The sequence below is a fragment of the Nelumbo nucifera genome, chromosome 8 (genome assembly GCF_055504915.1).
Source record: "Nelumbo nucifera cultivar China Antique chromosome 8, China Antique-T2T, whole genome shotgun sequence".
Taxonomy (NCBI): domain Eukaryota; kingdom Viridiplantae; phylum Streptophyta; class Magnoliopsida; order Proteales; family Nelumbonaceae; genus Nelumbo; species Nelumbo nucifera.
In genome coordinates this window covers 47,276,613-47,300,174 of record NC_142656.1, presented here as the reverse complement: position 1 = coordinate 47,300,174, position 23,562 = coordinate 47,276,613, and the positions used below count along the sequence as shown (strand labels likewise).

Here is a 23,562-nt window from a genome sequence, read left to right as displayed (position 1 = left end):
GCTGGCACCGCCAGCACTGTTCTATTGCTCCAAACTTTTTCCTTCTTCCTTTCTTCCTTCTCCTTTCTCTCTTCTTTCCTTCTCTTCTCTACTTTCTCATATTTCAATCAGATTTATTGTCAAGATGGTACAGAGCAAGGCTGTTGAATCTGGGTGACCAAGTTTTCTCTCTTCAAGTTGCTGAATCTGGGCGGAACAGAGGACTGAATTTGGGCTGATCAAATCAGATCTGCAACTGGTACAACCCTAAAGTTTTCTTTCTTCCTTTATTTCTTTCCTTGGTCGTGTACCAAGTGGAGAGCGAATGAATCCAAACCACTGAATGTCAACAGACTTTTGTGAGGGTTATATCTTTCATTTGTTGGATCGTGTGATCCTGTAAATGTCGGCAGACTTTTGTGAGGGTTATATCTGTTATTTGTTGGATCGTGTGATCCTGTACCCATGAAAAGGTGACTGTAGGTCGTAGATGACCTGTTTTCTCTGCTCGTTAGTCTGATTTCATGTGTGTTAGGATCTCTCTTATTGATTAATGCTGTGGTGGAACTTACACGTTATTGATTAATGCTGTGGTGAAAATCAGTCTCGTCATAGTTCTTCTTTGGAAGTTGGTGCTGTTGTTTTTTGTGCTTAGATTAAGTCCAGAACTGAATTGTTGTGTGTGGAGTTTTTTGTCAATATAACGAGGGATCCTATGTTGATAGTTTAGATAAAAAAACTTGTGCTTATCATGTCGTCTGAGAATTCTGCTACTTCAGAGATTCCAGGGAGCCACAATGGAGTGAGTGGGGGAATGGATATGAGTTTCCCCATCGCTGTTATTCCCTTTTGATGGTCTGAACTACCTTGAGTGGTCTAGGGGAATAAAACTCTACCTCATTGCTAGGGGGAAAATAGGATACATCAATGGGAGAGTGAAAGAACCAAAGTACGGAAGTGCTGAATATGATAGGTGGAACCAAGAGAATAGTATGGTGATGTCATGGCTCTTGGTTTCCATGCTGCCACAGGTAAGGAAGACTTTTATGTGGGCTGAAACTACTTGTGAGATATGGGAACAAGCAAAGTCCACCTTTCAGAGCAGAGACACTATGCCAAGATATATCAATTGCAAGCTGAATCCTCTACTTGCAAGCAGGGGGAGAGGAGTCTCTCGATGTACTATTCTGATTTGACATCGATATGGAAAGAACTTGATCACTACCAGAATGTGAATTGGAAGTGTGATGAAGATGCCAAGGCGTATAAGTCACTTGTATCTCAGCAACGGGTCTTTGCCTTTCTCCTAGGGTTGAATCCTTCATATGAGTCCATCAGGGTGCAGATCTTGGGTAGTAAAGACTTGTCATCAGTTCAGGAGGTGTATGCCTTAGTGCAGTCAGAAGAGAGTAGAAGAAGTGTGATGAATTGTGTAGAGGGGGAGTCAGTTGCCCTAGCTGTCCGGGGAAATTCAGATACAAATGTCGGAGGTGCTTTTAAGAAAGGTGACTCTCAGAAAAGAATAGATGATAAGAGTAAACTTTGGTGCACTCATTGCTAGAAGACACGACACACGAGAGATACATGTTGGGATCTCCATGAAAAACCTAAATGGGCACAGGATTTGGGTAAGAAGTCAACACCTGATCAGGGCAAGAAACCAAGCCAGCAGAATCAGAAAAAGTATTGACTCTCAGAAAAGAACAGATGATAAGAGTAAACTTTGGTGCACTCACTACCAGAAAACACAACACACGAGAGATACATGTTGGGGTCTCCATGGAAAACCTAAATGGGCACAGGATTTGGGTAAGAAGTAAACACCTGATCAGGGCAAGAAACCAAGCCAGCAGAATCAGAAGAAGTATAACTCAGCTAATATGGCGTCGACAGAGACTAGTCCATTGGTAACTCAGGAGAGGCATCCCAGTTCTGACCCTAAGGAAGAAATTATCAACTCCTTTCGTGACCATTTAGAATTGTATGGTAGGACTCTCCGCCAGATGGATTTTGGTCCAACTCCCTCTACCTCTTTCGTGTCTACATCAGGTAACGCTGCCACTGCCTTCCATGTGTCATCTTATACCACTGATTCTCCTTGGGTTATTGATTCCAGAGCCTCAAACCACATGACCGGTAAGTCAAATTTATTTCAGACATATAACCTTCTCTCTAGGAGAGATAAGGTGAGACTAGCTGATGGTTTTTTCTCTACCATAGCTGGCCAAGGTACCATACCTCTCCCACTCGGCCTTACCCTTTCTAATGTACTGCATGTTCCAAAATTACCTATTAATTTGCTGTCCATTAGTAGTATAACTCACTCCTTGAACTGTTCAGTCACTTTTTTTCCGTCTTCATGTGTGTTTCAGGATTTGGCCTCGGGGAAGACGATTGGTAGAGGAAGCATGGTGGATGGTCTCTACGTGTTGGAGAATAAAGCTGGTCTTGTGGCTATAGAGTCCATGAGTTTGTCAAGTGAGAGTCAAGCTTATTTATGGCATAGTCGTCTAGGTCATCTTTCTTTTGAGTCATTAAAAGTTATGTTCCCAAATTTGTTTGACTCCTTGTCAATGAGTCAGTTACAGTGTCAGACATGTCAATTGAGTAAATATTGTAGAAGTTCTTTACCTTTGAGAAATAAAAGATCTGAATTTCCATTTCATATTGTTTATTCTGATGTTTGGGGCCCTGTTACTCTACCCACTGAGGTTGGATATAAATAATTCATTACCTTGATTGATGATTACTCTAGATACACTTGGGTTTACCCTATGCGATCTCGAGATGAAGTGCCAAAAATTGTGAAAGACTTTCAACGCATGGTGTTCACTTAGTTCCAAACTGAAATCCATATCTTCCAGTCGGACAACGCGAAGGAATACTTCCATAGTGATCTCATGGAGTTTTTTGCTTCGAGTGGGTCACTTCAACGAAGCTCTTGTGCCAGGACACCCCAACAAAATGGTGTTGCTGAACGAAAGAACCGTCACCTTCTCGAAGTAGCTCATAGCTTATGAATTCATATGAATGTGCCAAAACGTTTTTGGATGGATGCAGTTTTGTGTGCTACATACATCATCAACCGTATGCCATCTCGGTTACTAGAGTATAAGGCCCCACATCAGCTTCTGTTTCCTACAGCTCCGTTGTCCACCATTCCGATGTGTGTTTTTGGGTGTTGTTGCTTTGTCCATAACCTACCCCCTACTCGAGGTAAGCTTGATCCTCGGGCTATTCCTTGTGTTTTCCTTGGTTACCCTTTATCTCAAAAGGGGTATCGCTGCTATGATCCTACCTCTCGCAAGTACTATGTCTCCATCGATGTATCCTTCTTTGAGAATCAACCTTTCTTCTCGGTTTCTCCTCAGGGGGAGAGTAGGGTTGAGGAGAAACAGGCGACTCAAACTCAACTACCTCCTTTACCCGATCCTCCTCCATTCCGGGTTTTTCATCGTCGCCATAAAAGCCAGTAGAGTTCAAGAGCCGTGGAGCCTGACACTATGCAACCAACATCATCAGATTCACCAGAGGCAGATCCGTCTCATCAGCAAGGTACACTTGCTCCTATTGATATGCTTGTTCCTCTAAATGTTGATTCACCTATCATCAATGATCTTGATATTCCTATTGCTAAGAGAAAGGGTGTTAGATCTTGTACCACTAATCATCCTATCTCTAATTTTGTCCTATGATCACGTTTCACCTTCATTCCGTGCATTCCTCTCTTCTGTGGATAGTGTCCCCATTCCTAAGAATGTGGTAGAAGCTTTATCTAAACCTGAATGGACAGATGCAATGCAGGAAGAAATTGATGCATTACACAAAAATGGCACTTGGGAGTTGGTGGACCTTCCTGAAGGGAAGGAACCAGTGGGTTGCAAGTGGGTGTTCACAGTGAAACACAAGGCTGATGGAACTGTTAAAAGGTATAAGGCTAGACTGGTAGCAAGAGGTTTTACACAGGTATATGGAGTGGACTATGCAAAGACTTTTGCTCCAGTAGCCTAGATGAACTCTATTGGGATCCTTTTTTCATTGGCAGCAAATCTTGATTGGGAACTTCACCAATTGGACATCAAAAATGCTTTATTGAATGGTGATTTGGAAGAGAAGTGTACATGACCCAACCTCCAGGTTTCTGTAACAATCACCTCGGGCTTGGTTTAGTAAGTTCCATTTAGTAGTTCAACATATGGGATTCAAACAATGCCAGTTCTTATTGTGTATGTGGATGACATAGTGATCACAGGAGATTGGGAGGCTGAAATACGGAGACTAAAAAAATTCTTAGCCTTTCAATTTGAGGTGAAAGATCTAGGCCCCTTACGTTATTTCCTTGGAATTGAAGTTGCCCGCTCTCACAAGGGCATCTTTATTTCCCAACGGAAATATGTACTAGATCTACTAGAAGATACAGGCAAGTTGGGGGTAAAACTAATTGACTCACCAATTGAATCTAATCATCATCTGGGAGACAGTCAGGGAGAGTTTTTGAAAGATGTGATGAAGTTCCAGAGACTCGTAGGGAGACTCTTGTATTTGCCTATGACCAGACCTGATATTGCTTATGCAGTGGGTGTCCTTAGTCAGTTCATGCACAACCCTTGGACAACTCACTTTGAAGCTGCAGAGAGGATCCTTAGATACCTCAAGAAGTTTCTCGGAGCTGGTTTGTTGTTCCAGAAACACGGTCACTTAAAGGTGGAAGTATATACTGATGCTGATTGGGCAGGAACAGTTGATGACCGAAAGTCTACCAGTGGGTATTGTGGGAGGAAACCTGGTCACATGGAGAAGTAAAAAACAAAGTGTGGTGGCTAGATCTAGTGCTGAAGCAGAATATAGAGTGATGTCTCATGGGGTTGCTGAAATCATGTGGATAAGAAATTTTTTAGGTGAACTGGGTTTTGCAGTGAGCAATCCTATGTCACTCTACTGTGACAATAAAGCTGCCATCAATATTGCTGCTAATCCAGTCCTGCATGATAGGACGAAACACATTGAAGTGGACATGCATTTTATTAGAGAGTGTTTTGGAGCAGCTACAGTAATCCGAACCAGTGAAGAAGGAAGAAGAAGATGAGGAAGAAGACAAGAGAAAGAGAGAACAAGAGGGTTTAGTCGAAACTGATTAGTCACCCATTCAGTCGACCCCCTTATGCTTATTAGGTTCTAATTACACTTACAAAGAGTAAACTGCCCACACTTAAGTGTGGGGCAGAGTGCTCTAATAAAACAGCCACATAAGCAAAGTACTTAACTGACATGAGATTACTAAACTACCCCTATTCGGCTCACTCTAACACTCCCCCTCAAGCTGGAGAATATATGTCATATAATCCCAGCTTGTTACGTAGATGGTTCACTTTCCCTGAGTTTAGAGCTTTTGTAAACAAATCTGCCCATTGATCATTCGAGCCCACATGTTCTGTGTTTATCTCTCCAGCAAGGATCTTCTCCCTCACAAAGTGGCAATCAACCTCTATGTGCTTTGTTCTCTCATGAAATACAGGATTGGATGAGATATGGAGTGCAGCTTGGTTGTCACAATACAGTCTCATAGGTTTATCCATGTGAAACCCAATTTCTTGTAGAAGATTCCTCAACCACACTAACTCACAGGTAGAATGTGCCATGGCCCTATACTCAGCTTTAACACTACTTCTGGCCACAACCGTCTGCTTTTTACTCTTCCACGTCACAAGATTTCCTCCAAGAAATGTGCAATAGCCCGTAGTAGATCTTCTATCATTCACTGAGCCTGCCCAGTCTGCATCTGTATACCCCACTACTTCAAGTTTTCCTCCTGGTTTATACAATAGTCCACGGCCTGGAGCTCCTTTCAGATACCTCACAATTCTAAGAATTGCATCCTAGTGAGGTATACGAGGGTCCTGCATGAATTGGCTCACCACACTGACTGCAAAGGATATGTCGGGTCTCGTGATAGTCAGATAGTTCAGCTTCCCCACTAGTCGTCTATACCTTCCAGGATCTTCAAATACTTCTCCTGTATCACTGCTCAACTTAACATTTGGTTCCATAGGGGTCTCAGCCGGTTTTGCACCTAACAATCCTGTTTCTTCCAATAGATCAAGAACATATTATCTTTGGCACAGATTTACACCTTGTTTTGACCTAGCAACCTCTATTCCCAAGAAATATTTCAATGTTCCAAGATCTTTTGTTTGGAAATGATTTTGCAGAAATACCTTTAATTTGCCAATCCCCAATTTATCACTGCCAGTAATGACAATATCATCCACATAGACCACTAATAGAATCTTCCCAGCTTCTGAGTCATAGTTGAACACTAAGTGATCTACCTGGCACTGCTTCATTCCAAAACTCTTCACCACTTCACTGAACTTCCCAAACCAAGCACGCGGCGATTGTTTCAGCCCATAAATTGCCTTCTTCAATCTGCATACCTTACCATCCTCCCCCTGAGCAACAAACCCAGGTGGTTGCTCCATATATACCTCCTCCACAAGATCACCATGGAGAAAGGCATTCTTTATATCAAGCTGAAACAGAGGCCAATCATACATAACTGCCAGGGAAATTAGTACACGAACAGAACCAATCTTAGCCACCGGAGAGAATGTCTCCATGTAGTCCACTCCATACAACTGTGAGTAACCTTTAGCAACAAGTCTGGCCTTCAGACGCTCCACACTACCATCTGGCAAGTATTTCACAGTATACACCCATTTACATCCCACAACATGCTTACCAGGTGGGAGAGTAGTAAGTTCCCACGTTTGAGTATGTTGAAGAGCAGAAAGTTCCTCCTCCATTGCCCGCCGCCAATCAGGTGAACTGAGAGCTTCTTGAACATTGTTAGGTATGGAAATAAAGGATAAAAGGGAAACAAACTGGCGATGTGATGTAGAAAGACGAGATAATGAAACAAAATTGGAAATGGGATGGAGGGTAGAATTGCGTTTACCTTTCCGCAGATGAGGTAGAAGCTGGAGGAGGGGCTGGTGTTGTTCGACGTGTATACACTTGCCGGATTGGTGGACGTTCGGTGGTGATCTGCACGGGATGAGGTGACGAGTCTACTCCAACAACATTTGGAACTAGATCACTGACAGGGAGAGGAAGAGGAAGTGCGGGTGGAGACGAAGGCGCTTCAGGACTTGAGAAGAAGGGGACTGACTCAAAAAAGGTGACATCAGGACAGACATAGCACTTCCGGGTAATGGGATTATAACACTTGTACCCTTTTTGAGTCCGTGAGTAGCCAAGGAAGACACATTTAATTGAGCGTGCATCTAGCTTGTCTATTCTAGGGCTCAGATTGTGGACAAAGCACACACAACCAAAGACACGAGGAATTAATGGGAATGGAGATAAAGTGGGAAACAAGATAGAGAAGGGGGACCGACCATGAAGGATGAAGGAGGGCATCCGATTAATGAGAAAACATGCAGTGAGTACAGCATCACTCCAAAAACGTTTAGGAACATTCATGTGGTGAAGAATAGACCGAGCAGTTTCAAGAAGCTGACGGTTCTTCCATTCAGCTACCCCATTTTGTTGAGGGGTGTATGCACATGATGTCTGATGAATAATGCCATGCTGTTCTAAATACTGTTGAAATGAAGTAAGAAAGTATTCACGACCATTATCTGAATGGAGAATTTTGATTGGAACACCAATTTGTGTGCGCATTTCAGCATGGAATTTTTGAAAAATGGAAAACAATTCACTTCTTTCTTTCATTAAGTAAATCCATGTCATTCTTGAACAATCATCAATAAAGGAGACAAAATACTTGTACCCATTATAAGACTCTATTTTGATTGGACCCCAAACATCTGAATGAACCAAAGAAAAAGGACTCAACATACGACTCTCAACTCTTGGACTAAAGGACACACGACGATGTTTCCCAAACTGACATGACTCACATTGCAAAATTGACAAATGACTCAATGACGGGACCAAAATCTTGAGAGCCTTGAGAGATGGATGTCCCAGTCGGCAATGCCATTGTAGAGGAGTAAGTGAAGTCTGAAGAGCAATTGAAGATCCACCACCGTTAAGATAATATAGTCCACCAGCTTCATGCCCCCCACCAATCTTCTTCCCCGTCTTGAGATCCTGAAAAACACAAGTGGAAGGAAAGAAGGTAACAGAACAGTTAAGAGCTTTGGTTATTTTACTAACAGACATAAGATTGAATGGAAACTTAGGGACATATAAAACAGATGATAAGGGCATAGAAGCCATGTCAACATTACCAACACCACATATGGGAGATGAGGACCCATTGGCAAGTGTAACAGTTTGTGATGTGGGGGTTTCAGAAAGAGAAGAGAACACACCTGGAGTCCCGGTCATATGATCTGAGGCTTCAGAGTCAATAATCCAGGGAGAGGTTTTAGATGACATGCAAGCAATACCTGATTGGGCAAGTGTGGCAGTGGTATGCTGTGAAGTAGTTTGAAGGAACCGTTCATACTCATCATGCGGTACGCTCACCATTTCCCTCCCAGAGGTAGATGTAGATGTGGGAGGAGTTCGGTCTGCCGGTTTACTGTCACTGATATCAACTTCACCTGCTACAGCATGATTAGCCCATTTAGAGGGAGGGCCATGTAGATCATAACAGAAATTCACTGTGTGTCCCTCTCTACCACAATGAGTACATTTCCTTGTAGAGTTATTCTTCCCTCTGCCACGGCCTCCCCCTGAGTCACGAACACCCCGACTAATCATGGAACTGCCACGGCCCCCTCGGGGAGCATGACCTCCCCCTCTTGTACTATGTCCAACCCCTCGAGCTGTCACAAGTGCTGATCTATCAGACTGTGTGGAGTTCTCTGTCTGTCCCAAAGAAATTCTACGAAGCCTTGAGAATACTTCCTCAAGTGTAGGAAGAGTAGAGCCCCCCAATATTTGGGCTCTAACTGGTTCATATTCCGACTTCAGCCCCACTAAAAATCTTGTAACATCTAGTTGCTCCCTTTGCTGTTGCTGAACTTTAATATCTGGAGTAAGGGGGTGATAGACATTGAGTTCATTCCTTATATTCTTCATGCTGGCATAGTACTCTTCTAGAGTTTTGGTTCCTTGTTGTAAATCAAAATACTCCTGATAAAGTTGATACACTCTTGTTGTGTTATCTTGTCCAAAATATAACTTCTTAGCATGCTCCCATATATCCTTAGCCGTATCAAGGAACATGAAGTTGGCACTAATTTTGGGTTCCATACTATTCCATAGCCAAGTCATGATTTGAGCATCTTCTTGCTCCCAATCATCAAACCCTGGAGAGTCCTCCGATGGCTTTTCATCTCTTACATGCTTTACTTTCTTCTTTGCCTTGAGAAACACTTCCACTGATTTAGCCCATGGAACATAGTTCTCCCCATTCAGCTTAATTGAGGTCATTTGTACCCCTAGGTAGTCGGAGGAAATTACCACATTAGGTTTCTGATCATTGTAGCCATCTCCTATTGCTGCCATTGTACTCTTTCACAGTTGCCTCTAACCTTACTTCTCAGCTACAAGCTGATTGATGTTGTTCACAGTTTGATACTTCAGCACCTATTGCAGCCCCTAAACACAACAGTGGGAGCACACACTTGTTCTTCTTCACACTACTGCTGACTTCACACACCTACGACCCACATAAGCATCACAAGCACCACAACACAACAGTAGGCCCTCTTACAACCACACAATAAAAAAAAATTGTGCATCACAAGCACCACAACACAATCAAACTGCTACACCCAGTTCAGATTTGTTTAACACACTTAAGAGGGCATTACATGACCACAAGGAGCTTGGCAAGGTCACTGCATTCCACCTTACACCACTCGGCCACCTACAGCAGCCCTAACACCACTCAACAACTCACAGCAGCCCTACACCATTCGGCTACTGCACACACAACCCTTCTTAGGGCAACAATGAACCTAGTTCTCTAGGTTCTAATCAGTACTAACTGATTCTTGAAGGGTTCCTACCTAGAAATACCAGCAACACAAAAGGACTAAATAACCAACCTTCCTTTGAGAGTATCAGCCAACCATTCACTGCTGAAATCACCTTCCTTGATGAAGAAAACTGTGCACAGCAGAGAGCAACGAACTGTGATGTCTCAGACCTAGGGCGAACCAGCTCTCTCCATTAACTAACCAGAAACGAAGAAGAGGGTGTCACGAACACAGCTGAGATGCTTTGCAAGCGGAAGCAGGTCAGAAACCTGGCTCTGATACCATGTTTTGGAGCAGCTACAGTAATCCGAACCAGTGAAGAAGGAAGAAGAAGATGAGGAAGAAGACAAGAGAAAGAGAGAACAGGAGGGTTTAGTCGAAACTGATTAGTCACCCATTCAGTCGACCCCCTTATGTTTATTAGGTTCTAATTACACTTACAAAGACTAAACTGCCCACACTTAAGTGTGGGGCAGAGTGCTCTAATAAAACAGCCACATAAGCAAAGTACTTAACTGACATGAGATTACTAAACTACCCCTATTCGGCTCACTCTAACAGAGAGAAACTTGTAAATGGAGAAGTGTGTACTCCATATGTCAGCTCAGAAGAACTACTTGCAGATATCTTCACCAAAGGTCTTCATCATGTGCGGCACAATGATTTGTGTGACAAGTTGGGCATGATTGACATCTATGCTCCAACTTGAGGGGGAGTGTTGAAATAATTTAGTTATCTGTGTTAGGGTCTGTTTGGCTAGTTAAAGCATTTTTTATTTCTGTTTTTTTTTTTCTGTTATGTATGTTATTGTACTCACTTACAGCAGGGGCACAAGGGTCTTTTCCCTTCTTATTTCTGCCGCCCTATATAATATAATAAAAGCTGGCACCGCCAGCATTGTTCTATTGCTCCAAATTTTTCCTTCTTCCTTTCTTCCTTCTCCTTTCTCTCTTCTTTCCTTCTCTTCTCTACTTTCTCATATTTCAATCAGATTTATTGTCAAGAGCTAACTCTCTTTATCTCTACACTCCCCCTCAAACTGATGCCTAGGAATAAGCATCAGTTTGTCCATGAGAAATATATGTTGAGCCTAAGTCATTTCCTTTGTCAATAGATCTGCAAATTAGAGGCCAGAGAACACGTGGAAGAGAAATAATACCCGCAAGAAGTAGATTGCGAATGAAGCGGTAATCAATTTCGATATGTTTTGTGCGCTCATGAAATATAGGGTTTGATGCAATTTTGATTGCACTTACATATAATTTCACTACACATTTAGGACATGGCTCTATATTAAGCTTTAGTGGAAGATTTGGATACAGTGAATTGTTTCTTGCACTTCCTAAAATGAGGGAGTTCCAAAGAATACACACCAACTTGTAGTGGATCGTCGGGTGTTTGGGCATCCTGCCCAATCATCATCCGCATAGGCAGTGGGGCTAATGGAGGATGAAGAGGAGAAGAATATGCCATGAGATAAAGTCCCCCTTACATACCTAATGACCAGATGAACTACAAACAAGTGTGGTCGTCGTGGGGATGACACAAACTGGCTCACAAGTTGGACTGCATAAGATATACCCGACCGAGTCATTGTAAGGTAGATTAGACTACCTATTAGTTGACGATAGAGTAGGGTCTTCAAGAGGAGAACCATCACCCTTACTAAGTTTCAGATTCAGTTCCAGTGGAGTATCAACCGTCTTGGAGTCATTGAGGTTGGCCATTTTGATAGGGTCAGCCGCATATTTATGTTGGTTGACAAAGTAACCTTAAGAATTACGGCTTACTTCAAGCCCCAAATAATAAGTTAAAGGACCCAAGTCCTTCATCTTGAAATATTCACTGAGTAGTCGTTTCAAATTAGCAACTCCCTTTGCTTCATTCCCTGTAATGAGTATGTTGTCTACATAGAGAAGTAGGACTGTCATCCCCTGGTCCTGATGTAAAGTAAAGAGGGAATGATTCGAAGAGCTCTGAATAAAGCCAATGTCAGTGATAACAGATCTGAATCTCTCAAACCATGCTCTAGGAGCTTGTTTGAGGCCATATAGGGACTTCTTTAAGTGGAAAACGAGTTGTGGATTTGTGTAATATCCAGGAGGAGGCTTCATGTACACTGTTTCCTCCAATTCCCCATGTAGGAATGCATTCTTTACATCCATTTGATGAATTGTCCACTGTTTTGCTGCGAATATAGCCAACAGGAGTCATATAGTGGTCATTTTTGCTATAGGAGCAAAAGTCTCCTCATAGTCTATCCCGTACTCTTGTTTATAACCTTGTGCGACAAGCCTAGCTTTGTACCTATCTAGGCTCCTATTAGACTTCAATTTCATAGAGTAAACCTAGTGACTCCCAATGACAAAGGCTTCAGGTGGAACTTTAACCAGGTCCTAGGTGTCATTTTCAAGAAAGGCTTGGATCTCAAAGTCCATGGCATCTTTCTAGTGTGGAATTGCTACAACCTTCTGGTAATATTTGGGAATGTTTGTGGTGGATAAAACAACAGAAAAGGAACTATGGTTTGGTGGGAAATCATAGCGGTTAGGTGGGCAAGAAATTCTAAAGGAATGACACAAAGTGGGTGCAGTGGGATCAGGTGGAGGATCAAATGAACTTACAAGTACAGATGGAGTGACTGGATTTGTTGCCTCCTGAAGTAAGTCTGAAGTTGCTACAGGGGTGATGTCGGTACACTTGGAATATTTGTAGAATCAAAGCTGTGCAACAGAGGTAGATGGAGCAGGGAATTTAACAACACGTTCAAAGAAACACATTGTCAAGAAAAACTACATTATGAGAAATCCAAATGTGGCGGGCTACGGGATCATAGCAAAGAAATCCCTTGTGATCAGGGTTCTACCCCCAAAGGAACACAAAGCTGCCTATGCAGTTAGCTTTGTGCATTCATGGGGTGGAAGGTGAAACAAAATAGTGTTGTTTAGGATAGATGAAGGAAGAAGGTTTATGAGAAACAAAATAGTGTTGGCAGCTTCCACCCAAAACCAAGAAGGTACATGGGAATCTTGTAGGAGGGTTCTGACTACACTCAAAATATGTCTATTTTTTCTTTTTGCTACCCCATTTTGTTGTGGGGTACCAGGATAGGATTTTTGGGATTGGATTCCTTGTTGTTTTAAGTAGGTTTGAAAATGCCTGTCAAAGTACTCTCCCCCTGAATCAGATCGTAGCACACATATCTTGACATCAAACTGGGTAGCAAAGTATTTGTATCCCAATCTAGAAATAATTGGTGACGACCATACATCACTATGTATTAAATAAAAAAGAACTGTAGCATGTTCAACATGAGAAGGAAATGGTAAAATATGGCTCTTGCATAAACCACAAGTAATGCATGTTTTATTAACATTTTTAAGAGAAACAATAAAATTGGTAAACTACTAGAAGCAGACAACTAATCAAGTTTCTTAGAAAAAGGGTAACCAAGGTGTTTATGCCACAAGTGCCAATTATTATTACAATTAAAAGTCTCTGCTTGTTTAGTGGCTTCAGCAAGAAGAAGAAGAAGAAGAAGAAGAAGAACATAACTTAAGTATGGGACAGGAAGTCTAATTAGAACCATAATATGGATTAGGGGTTTAATTAAGTACAATGACTAAACTTCCCCCACTTAAGTACAATCTCATAGGTCTGTCTATTGCGAATCCAATTTCTTGTAGGAGGTTTCTTAGCCATACTAATTCACATGTAGTGTGTTCCATGGCTCTGTATTTGGCTTTAGCACTACTCCTTGCCACAACAGTCTGCTTCTTACTCTTCCATGTCACTAGATTGCCTCCAAGGAATGTGTACTAACCTGTAGTAGATCTTCTATCCGATACAGAGCCTGCCCAATCTGCATCTGTATACCCAGCTTCCTCAAGTCTTCCTCCTAGTTTGTACAATAACCCATGGCCTGGAGCTCCCTTTAGGTACCTTACAAGTCTAAGAATTGCATTCCAGTGAGGTATCCAAGGGTTTTGCATAAATTGGCTCACCATGCTAACTACAAAGGAGATGTCTGGTCTTGTGATAGTCAGATAGTTCAGCTTCCCCACTAACTGTCTGTATCTTCCAGGATCATCAAATATTTCACTTGTATCACTGCTCAACTTAGCATTTGGTTCCATGGGAGTTTCGGCCGGTTTCGCACCTAACAATCTTGTTTCTTCCAGGATCATCAAACCTTGTTTTGATCTGGAAACTTCTATACGTAAGAAGTACTTCAACTTCCCAAGGTCTTTTGTTTGAAAATGTTCTTGCAGGAAGACCTTTAGTTTATCAATCCCCAATTTGTCACTGCCAGTTATGACAATGTCATTCACATAGACTACTAATAAAATCTTTTTGGCTTCTGAATCATAGCTGAAGACCGAGTGGTCAACTTGACATTGTTTCATTCCAAAATTCTTCACCACTTCACTAAACTTCCCAAACCAAGCACGAGGAGATTGTTCCAACCCATAAATTGCCTTTCTCAGTCTACACACCTTACCATCCTCCCCCTAAGCAACAAACACAGGTGGTTGCTCCATATATACCTCCTCCATGAGGTCACCATGAAGGAATGCCTTTTTAATGTCAAGTTGAAACAAGGGCCAATCATACATAACTGCCAGGGAAATTAAGACACGGACTAAGCTAATCTTTGCCACTAGAGAGAAGTTCTCCATATAGTCCACCCCATATAGCTGAGAATAACCTTTAGCAACAAGTCGGGCCTTCAAATATTCCACACTACCATCCGGAAAGTATTTAACAGTATACACCCATTTGCAACCCACAACATGCTTACCTGGAGGAAGAGTAGTGAGTTCCCACGTGTGAGTATGCTGAAGAGCAGAGAGCTCCTCCTCCATTGCCTGATGCCACCTAGGTGAAGTAAGGGCCTCCTGGACATCCTTAGGTATAGAGATAGATGACAAGAGAGAAACAAACTGGCAATGTGAAGTGGAAAGGTGAGAGACTGATACAAAATTAGAAATGGGATGTAGGGTACAACTACGTTTACCTTTTGGTAAAGCAATGGGAAGATCAAGTTCGGAGATTTTGGGACAGGAGCAACAACAGGATCCGTAGACAAGGTAGAAGTCGGAGGAGGTGCCAGTGTCTGTTGATGAGCATACACTTGTCGGATTGGTGGTCATTCAGTAGGAATCTGCACTGGAGAAGGTGACGGTTCAGCCCCAACTGGAACACCCGGAATGGGATCACGGATTGGAAGAGGGAGAGGAAGCAAAGGTGGAGATAACGAAACTTCAAGTCTTGAGAAGAATGGAACGGACTCGAAAAACGTGACATCAAGACAGACATAGAACTTCCGAGTAATGGGATTGTAACACTAGTACCCTTTCTGGGTCCGAGAGTAGCCAAGAAAGATACACTTAATAGAGTGTGCATCCAGCTTGTCTAACCCAGGACTCAGATTGTGAACAAAGCACACACAGCCAAAGACCCGAGGTGTTAATGGAAAGGGAGACAAGGTGGGGAACAAAATAGAAAAGGGAGACCGACCATGAAGGCTGAAGGATGGCATCCAATTAATAACGAAACAAGCAGTAAGCACAACGTCACTCCAAAAACGTTTAGGAACACTCGTATGATGAAGAATAGATCGAGCAATTTCAAGGAGATGACGGTTCTTTCGTTCAATCACCCCATTTTGCTGAGGGGTGGATGCACATAAAGTTTGATGAATGATGCCTTGTTGTTCTAAATACTGTTGGAAAGAAGTGAGTAAGTATTCACGACCATTATCTAAACGAAGAACTTTGATTGGAAGACCAAATTGCGTTTGTATTTCAGCATGAAATTTTTGAAAAATGGAAAATAATTCACTCCTTCATTTCATTAAATAAATCCATGTCATCCTTGAACAATCATCAATAAAAGTGACAAAATACTTGTAACCATTATAAGACTATTTTAATCAGACCCCAAACATCTGAATGAACTAAAGCAAAAGGACAACATACGACTATCAACTCTAGGACTAAAGGAAACCCGATGGTGTTTCCCATATTGACACGACTCACATTGTAAAGATGACAAATGACACAAAGACGGAACTAGTATCTTGAGTGCCTTGAGGGATGGATGTGTCCCAGCCGACAATGCCATTGTAGAGGAGTGAGGGAAGTCTGAAGTGCAACTGATGATCCACCACCGTCAAGATAATACAATCCACTGGATTCATGCCCTCCACCAATCTTCTTCCCAGTCTTGAGATCCTGAAAAAACACAAAATGAAGGGAAAAATGTAATAGAGCAATTAAGGGCCTTAATTTACTAACTGACATAAGATTGAATGGAAATTTAGGTACATATAGAACAGATGATAAAGAAAGAGAATCCGTGTCAACATTACCAACACCACAGATGGGAGAAGAGGAACTGTTGGCAAGGGTAACAGTTTGAGATGTGGAAGTTTCAGAGAGGGAAGAGAACACACCTGGAGTCCCGGTCATGTGATCAGAGGCTCCAGAGTCAATAATCCAGGGAGAGGGTTTGGATGCCAGACAAGCAATACCTAAGTGAGCAAGGGTGGCAGTAGTATGTTGTGAAGTAGCCTGAAGGAACCTTTCATACTCATCGCGCGGTACACTCATCATCTCCTTCCCAAAAACAGATGTAGAAGGTGGGCCATGGAGATCATAACAAAAATTCACTGAATGTCCTACCATGGCCTCCCCCTGAGTCACGACCACCACCACGGCCAAATATGGAACCACCACGACCTCCTCGAGATCCATGTCCTCCCCCTCTATTACCACGTCCACCTCCTCTAGCTACCACAAATCCTGATCTGTCAGACGGTGCGGTACTCTCTGTAGAACCCAAGGAGATCCTGCGAAGCCTTGCAAATACTTCCTCAAGTGTAGGAAGAGTAGAGCCTTCCAAAATTTGGGCTTTAACTGGTTCATACTCTGATTTCAGCCCCACTAAGAACCTAGTGACATCCAGTTGCTCCCTTTGTTGTTGCTGAACCTTAACATCTAGAGTTAGGGGATGATAGACATTTAATTCATTTCTGAGGTTTTTCATACTGGCATAGTATTCTTCTAGGGTTTTATTCCCTTGCTGTAGATCAAAATACTCCTGATAGAGCTGATATACCCTTGTAGTATTATCCTGCCCAGAACAAAGCTTCTTAGCATGTTCCCATATGTCCTAGTTGTATCTAAGAACATAAAGTTGGCACTTATTTTGGGTTCCATACTATTCCATAACCATGTCATGATTTGGGCATCTTCCTGTTCCCAGTCATGAAACCTTGAAGAGTCAGCTGATGGTTTATCTTCCTTCACATGCTTCATTTTCCTCTTTGCCTTGAGAAAAACTTCCACTAACTTGGCCCATGGTACATAGTTCTCACCATTAAGTTTAATTGAAGTCATCTACACACCCGAATAGTTAGAGGAATCAGTAGACTAGGTTTCTGATCACTACAACCATCTCCAGTTGCTGCCATGATGCCCTCCCAATGCTACTTCTAATGCTGAATCCCCAGTCACCAACCGAGTACTGCTGTCAGGAGTTTGATGTTCCAGACACTACAGCAGTCTCCAAACACAGATGATAGGTTCACAACCAGTCACAATCAATCACCACTGAGCAAACTACCATTTAGATTAATAACGAAAGGTAAACCAGCATTCAGGCAGCACCAACAAGGCAGAAAATTGATGTGGGCAATTCGGCCATTCCTTCAAGCCCAAAAAAAAAACACAAACTTTTGTTCTTGTTCACACCACTACTGATTTCACAGAACCATAAATCACAATGACATTAATTCAGCAACTCACTAACCACATACGACCATAGCTGCTCAATAGAGAGTGAGCATCACAAACACCACCACACGACCATAGCTGTCACACATGGTACAAGTCTGTCTAACCTTTTCAGAGGGCACTACCAGTCCAAAAAAAAGAAACATTAACTACTACCACTGCAGTAACCTGTCAGTCGATTCAGGTCACTTGTGACCGACAGAGGTTTCAAAACAATCAACAGACCCACACAAAAGGGTCAAACATACCCTTACACCATTCGGTCACTGTAAACATAGCCTGTTCTTGGACTTTTTTCCAAGAACCAAGGCTACAAACAACCTAGTTCTTTAGGTTCTGATCAGTCCGAGCAGATTTTTGAAGGCTTTCAACCCAGAAATACTAACAGCACAAAAAAAAAAGGTAACCAATCTCGATGGAGAGCTTCAGTCGAGCATCCACTTACTTCTGGAGTTATTTTCTTGAAAAACAATCAAGTTCTGAGCAGAGGAAGAAGGACCGAAGTGTTCTCAGACGTAGGTCGAGTGTTCTCCATTTCCAGTCCAGAAAGAAGAAAAAGGAAGTCACAATTAGAGAGGAGCAGATTTAGAAAGCAACGTCCTGCTCTGATACCATGTTTGTTCAGTGGCTTCAACAGTTCGAACCAGAAGAAGAAGAAGAAGAAGAAGAAGAAGAAATCAGTCGAACTTGGTAGCCTAAACCCTACCATTCGACCATAATATGGATTAGGGGTTTAATTAAGTACAATGACTAAACTACCCCCACTTAAGTATGGGACAGGAAGTCTAATTAGAACTGCCACATAAGCACATAACTTAAACTGATTGAAAAAGACTAAACTACCCTTCATTCAGCTAACTCTAACAGTCCCAAAACCAGAACTAGTAGAAAGCAAACAAGAAGTAGAAATAGAATCAACCTTCTTCTGCTCAAACTCCAAAGCAAATAGCCAACCCAGTCTAAGCCCCTTCCCCTTCAGCTCCCCAGTTTGTTGGTCTTGTATCAAACAACCATTGGAGGAAAACAAGACAGTGTTAGCATCTTCTACAAGTTGGCCAACAGAAATTGGTCAGTTTAATCGGTTTTAATTGAACCAAAGGGAAAATCCAAACCATAGACAGCTATCTCAGGAAGACCAGTAACCAACTAATTAAAAGACCCATGTCGGACCCACTACAAACCTATATCCTTGGAAAACTAAAAAATTGGCTTGAAGACAGGACACTTATGACAAAAGAGTTATTTAGGTTTTTAGGTTTTTTTTACTTGGTAAATGCTAAAATGCATTCAATTCTTCACATTTGGACAGAAAGATATTAAATCATGACCACACATCCCCTTTGTATTGGCATGTGTGCCCAAGTATTACACTGGGTCCCACCAGGCCCCATGAAGTTTGTGGATCAGATTTTCACCTGCTTGTATGAAACTCTGTCATTTCATATCAAATCATTGCCTTTTACTTTTTTACATTTTTTTTAATTTTTAGTTTTTGGCTTTTTGTGGGAGACAGTCAACTATCAACCTAACACTGACAAGAGACTAGAGAATAGAGAGGTGGGCTAGCGGTTGACAATCTGACTCAACTAACAAAAGGAAACTGGGTCATCGGTTACTAACATTTTTTAAACTGAAACTGACTACATTCTCTTAGAACCAACCATCTTGGGTTGAATTGGTCAGATTTGGCTGGTTTTTAACATTCTGTGAACAGCCCTACTGTAAACTGTAGTCTTTTTGGAAGAAGAGCTCGCCACTTCTCTCCACTTTCTTATGATGTCATTTATTGATAAAATTGAGAAGATCTCCATTGTTTTAGCCCAGTGATCCACCCTAGCTGTAATATATTCAATCAATGTCATGGGGCTAAAGCATAAAGCTACCGTGTTGCTACTTAAATGATTGGATAGCTGGAAACCTGACTGATTTTTACTGGATTTCTATGATTGGTAGGGAAACCTTGGGTGTGTTTCCTCTCATTTAGGGTTATGTGCAATTTAGTCTACCCCTTCAGGAAGAAAAAGTAAAAATGAAATATATATACACAAATATGCAATTGGAGCCTTATGCACACAAAATGTTCAGTAATCATGGGTAGTGTAGTGTGTGAATAACAATTTTAATGCCCTGGACAGAACACTTGTTAGCGTGATTTGATTCATACTTTTGCCTTCATGGAAATCCTTTCTCATTCATATTTATTTTTCATTTGAAGATCCCAACATTTTCGTTCTACTTACTACTTTCAGGTCAATAAGTGGTTCAAGAATGCTCGTTATACAGCTCTTAGAATCAGAAAGGTCAGCTTCTGAGCTCTCAACATCTCTATTACATTTGTCAAACATTTTCCAGCACAAAGAAGTGCCATATCTTTGTGGACAATGGTTTTTCTGTTGTCTTTGCGAATACCCTCAGATGAGAAAAATGGATTAATGAAAAATGTTCATGCATGAACTGGATAAATTATTAATTGGTATATTGAACAGAATTTGAATTAGAACAGCATCACCTGAATCTTTCTCATATTTTACTCTTATTTTAATACCAAAAACATAGTTGTCAAGGCATTGCCTCACCTAGACTACTAGGCACCCATGGTTGAATGCCCAGCTTGAATGTCCTGGCTTACATAGGTGCATGTAGAAAGTAGAAAGTAAAACAGGAAGTACAAATAGAGTCAGATTTCTTCTTCTCAATCTCCAGGGCAAACAATCAACCCAGTCTAAGCCCCTTCCCCTTTACCTCCCTAGTTTGCTGATCTTGTACCAAACAACCATTAGAGGAAAACAAAACAATGTTACCATCTTCCACAAGTTGACCAACAGAAAACAAATAAGTAATTAATTTAGGCACAAATAAAGTCTTGGGTAAGTGAAAGTAAGATGACTTAGAAGTAGATAAAAGTAAATCATCACAACCAAGTATATCTAGTTTTTCACCATTCCCAGTGATAATATGCTATTAGGGAGATGGGGTTTAGGAGACTGACCAACAGAAGCCCCTATCATGTGGTTGGAGGCACCCGAGTCTATGATCCAAAGGTGGTTTGATGAAGGGAATAAGGTAGAAGACTTACTAGACAGGCCAATAGCAGAGAATGCGGAAGAGATAGCCAAAGACATGAGCTGCCAAATCCTTTCTCTAGAAATACCACCAGGATTATCATTCTGAGAAGCCACTGAAGTGATAGATGATGAGGCATCTGAATTCTCTACGGATGTATGATAGGCTTTATAAGACCCTTTCTTCTGATTAGACCCATTTCCTTTTGGTGGTTGAGTGGGACACTCTGTGATGATATGCCCTTGTTGCTTGCAGTATGTACATGTGTTCTTACAGTGTGACACAACATGTCCAAACTCCTTGCATTCATAGCACTGAATTCGGGCAAAATCCTTCTTCCCCTTAGACTTTGTTGCAAGAAAAACAGCATCTATGTTAGAGAAGAAAAACAGTCCCAAAAGAAATAAGAAATCAGATTAGAAAGAAGAAGAAACATAAGGAGACAGCAAGAAGAGAAGAAGAGGAAGGGAACGATTGAGAAGAAAGGGTGAAAGAGAAGAGTTGTTCATTCATCTCCTCCTTTCCCTAATCCTTTTCATTAAAGAATAATCACTAATAATCGGAAATTACAAGTAAATCCTTAGTAATTACAAGTAAGTCCTTAGTGGGGTGGCTAGCTAATTAAACATGAAATAAGAAATCAGATTAGAAAGAAGAAGAAACATAAGGAGACAGCAAGAAGAGAAGAAGAGGAAGGGAACGATTGAGAAGAAAGGGTGAAAGAGAAGAGTTGTTCATTCATCTCCTCCTTTCCCTAATCCTTTTCATTAAAGAATAATCACTAATAATCGGAAATTACAAGTAAATCCTTAGTAATTACAAGTAAGTCCTTAGTGGGGTGGCTAGCTAATTAAACATAAGAGAAACTAAGGTTAACAGGCCCATTAACAAAACAGGACATAAACATAAAATTAAAACACAACTGTGGGCTACGGGCCATTCGGCCCATCTTCTCTACAGTTAGGATCCAATTGTATTCTGTGTAACCAACTTTGTTTCTTCTCTCAAAATCTCACCAAGAGTAGTATCCAGATCTGGAAAGGTCTCTCTGGTATAGAAGAGTAATAACAGTGCTGATTCTCAAGAAATATATTAGAAGTCGAAACAAGAATTATGAGAAGCAATTACCTTTCACTCTGATGTCCAAAAAAAGGAAACTATCACAGTAGATCGAATCTAGAGATGAATGAAACCCCTCTTAAACCAGTCTGAATCCAACCATACTGAAGAAGATCACAAGGCTCCTCTGGGTGACACCAGATCTGAAGTTTCAAGAGGATCCGACGACTCTAAGTGCAGATTGAAGGGAAAGAAGTAGATCTGATGGCACAGACTCCCAGATTTCAGATCAATCAAGGGCTGATCGAGATAGCCTTAAAAAAAGGTATTCTAGGGCACCAAAGGACTCCCATATACTGCTAGGAGAATCTCTAGATGCCAAAGTAAGCAAGGAACAGAAAGATAGACACAGCAGATCAGATCGTGACCTGCTCTGATACCATGTCAGAGGCTGATCTGTGTCTGTAAAGTCAGAGAAAGAAAGAGACAGCAGCAGATTTGTGGGTGTGTCCAATGAGCAGATTGACACCCTAAGAAAAGATGTATATATTAATCTGTAAAAGGACCAAAATGTCCTTAGTGTACAAAAGAAAATAAAGTATAACAAGAAGTAAAATTACAGAAATAGCCTCCTTGGCTAACTCTCTTTGTCTCTACAGTAGTGAGGGCAACCCGGTGCCCTCAGGTGTGGGAGGAGCCTTTAGAGATGAAGAGGGTAAAGTAATTGCAATGTATTCTAGTCCTATTTGGGTTGCTGATTCTTTTAGAGCCGAGGTCATGGCAGTGTAGTAAGGGGTAAAGAAGGTAAAGGAGTTGAATATTCAAATGCTAATTGTAAAAGGAGATTCAAAACTGATGATAGGGATGGCTGCAAAGGAGAATAGTAAACTCTGGAAATTTGCTAATGAAAAAAGAGAGTTTGACTGGGTAACTAAGGGAATAGAGATTCAGTTTCATTGGGTGAAGAGATCTGCAAATTCTGCAAATTCCTTTGCAGATACTCTGGCTAAACAAGGGGTGGGAAAGGAACATTTGCTTTTGGCAGTGCTGTAACTGTTTTTTCGTCTTTATTGGGAAGGGTTAAGAGTTTTTATCTTTCCCCTTTGTTTCCTTTGTAAGCTATATTTATTTTTCTAATAAAATTTTCTGTTATTGATAAAAAATGAGTATATTTGTGTGTGTATCATAGATTACATTACTACATTAGCATGTATTCCACAATTTATCAACATTTCCCCCAAGTAATGATAGCCATTCAATATTGCCATGTGCAAAGATTCCTTGGTCATCTAGGTGGTATTTGGTTCATCAGTAAGTATATGGTAATTTACTTATCAAGAGTAACTCTATCACATAAGTTACTTATTGTCAGTCATAATTAAGTTTTTTTTTTTTTTTTTTTTTTACTTAGCCTAATTTACTTAAACTTACTTGTCAAAAGCTGTTTTTTTTTTGAAGAAGGTAAAGTTTACTAAAACTTATCAAAGCTGTTTACTTAACTTACTTATCATAATTAATTTTTTTTACTTGGCCTAATTTACTTAAAATTATCAAGGCTTTTTATATATTGAAACCAAACTTTTTTTTTTTCACTTTTTCTACTGATGGCCAGTTGATATCAGTTAAAAAGTTATTTATTTGTATCAAACTAAAGACACCCTTAGAGTTCTCTAAACGACATGCGTAGTAAATCTGGTAACAAG

At 41.1% G+C, this 23,562-nt stretch overlaps 1 protein-coding gene across 2 annotated transcripts in view; it reads left to right on the top strand.

Annotated features, from left to right (window-relative positions):
- PRHA (pathogenesis related homeodomain protein A) overlaps positions 1 to 23,562 on the top strand; it is a 58,842-nt gene that overhangs the window by 32,230 nt on the left and 3,050 nt on the right. For both annotated transcript variants that reach the window (XM_010275242.2, XM_088892798.1), the window contains one exon: positions 19,987 to 20,037. In XM_010275242.2, coding sequence (XP_010273544.1) covers positions 19,987 to 20,037 — 51 coding nt within the window. The remainder of the gene's footprint in view (positions 1 to 19,986; positions 20,038 to 23,562) is intronic.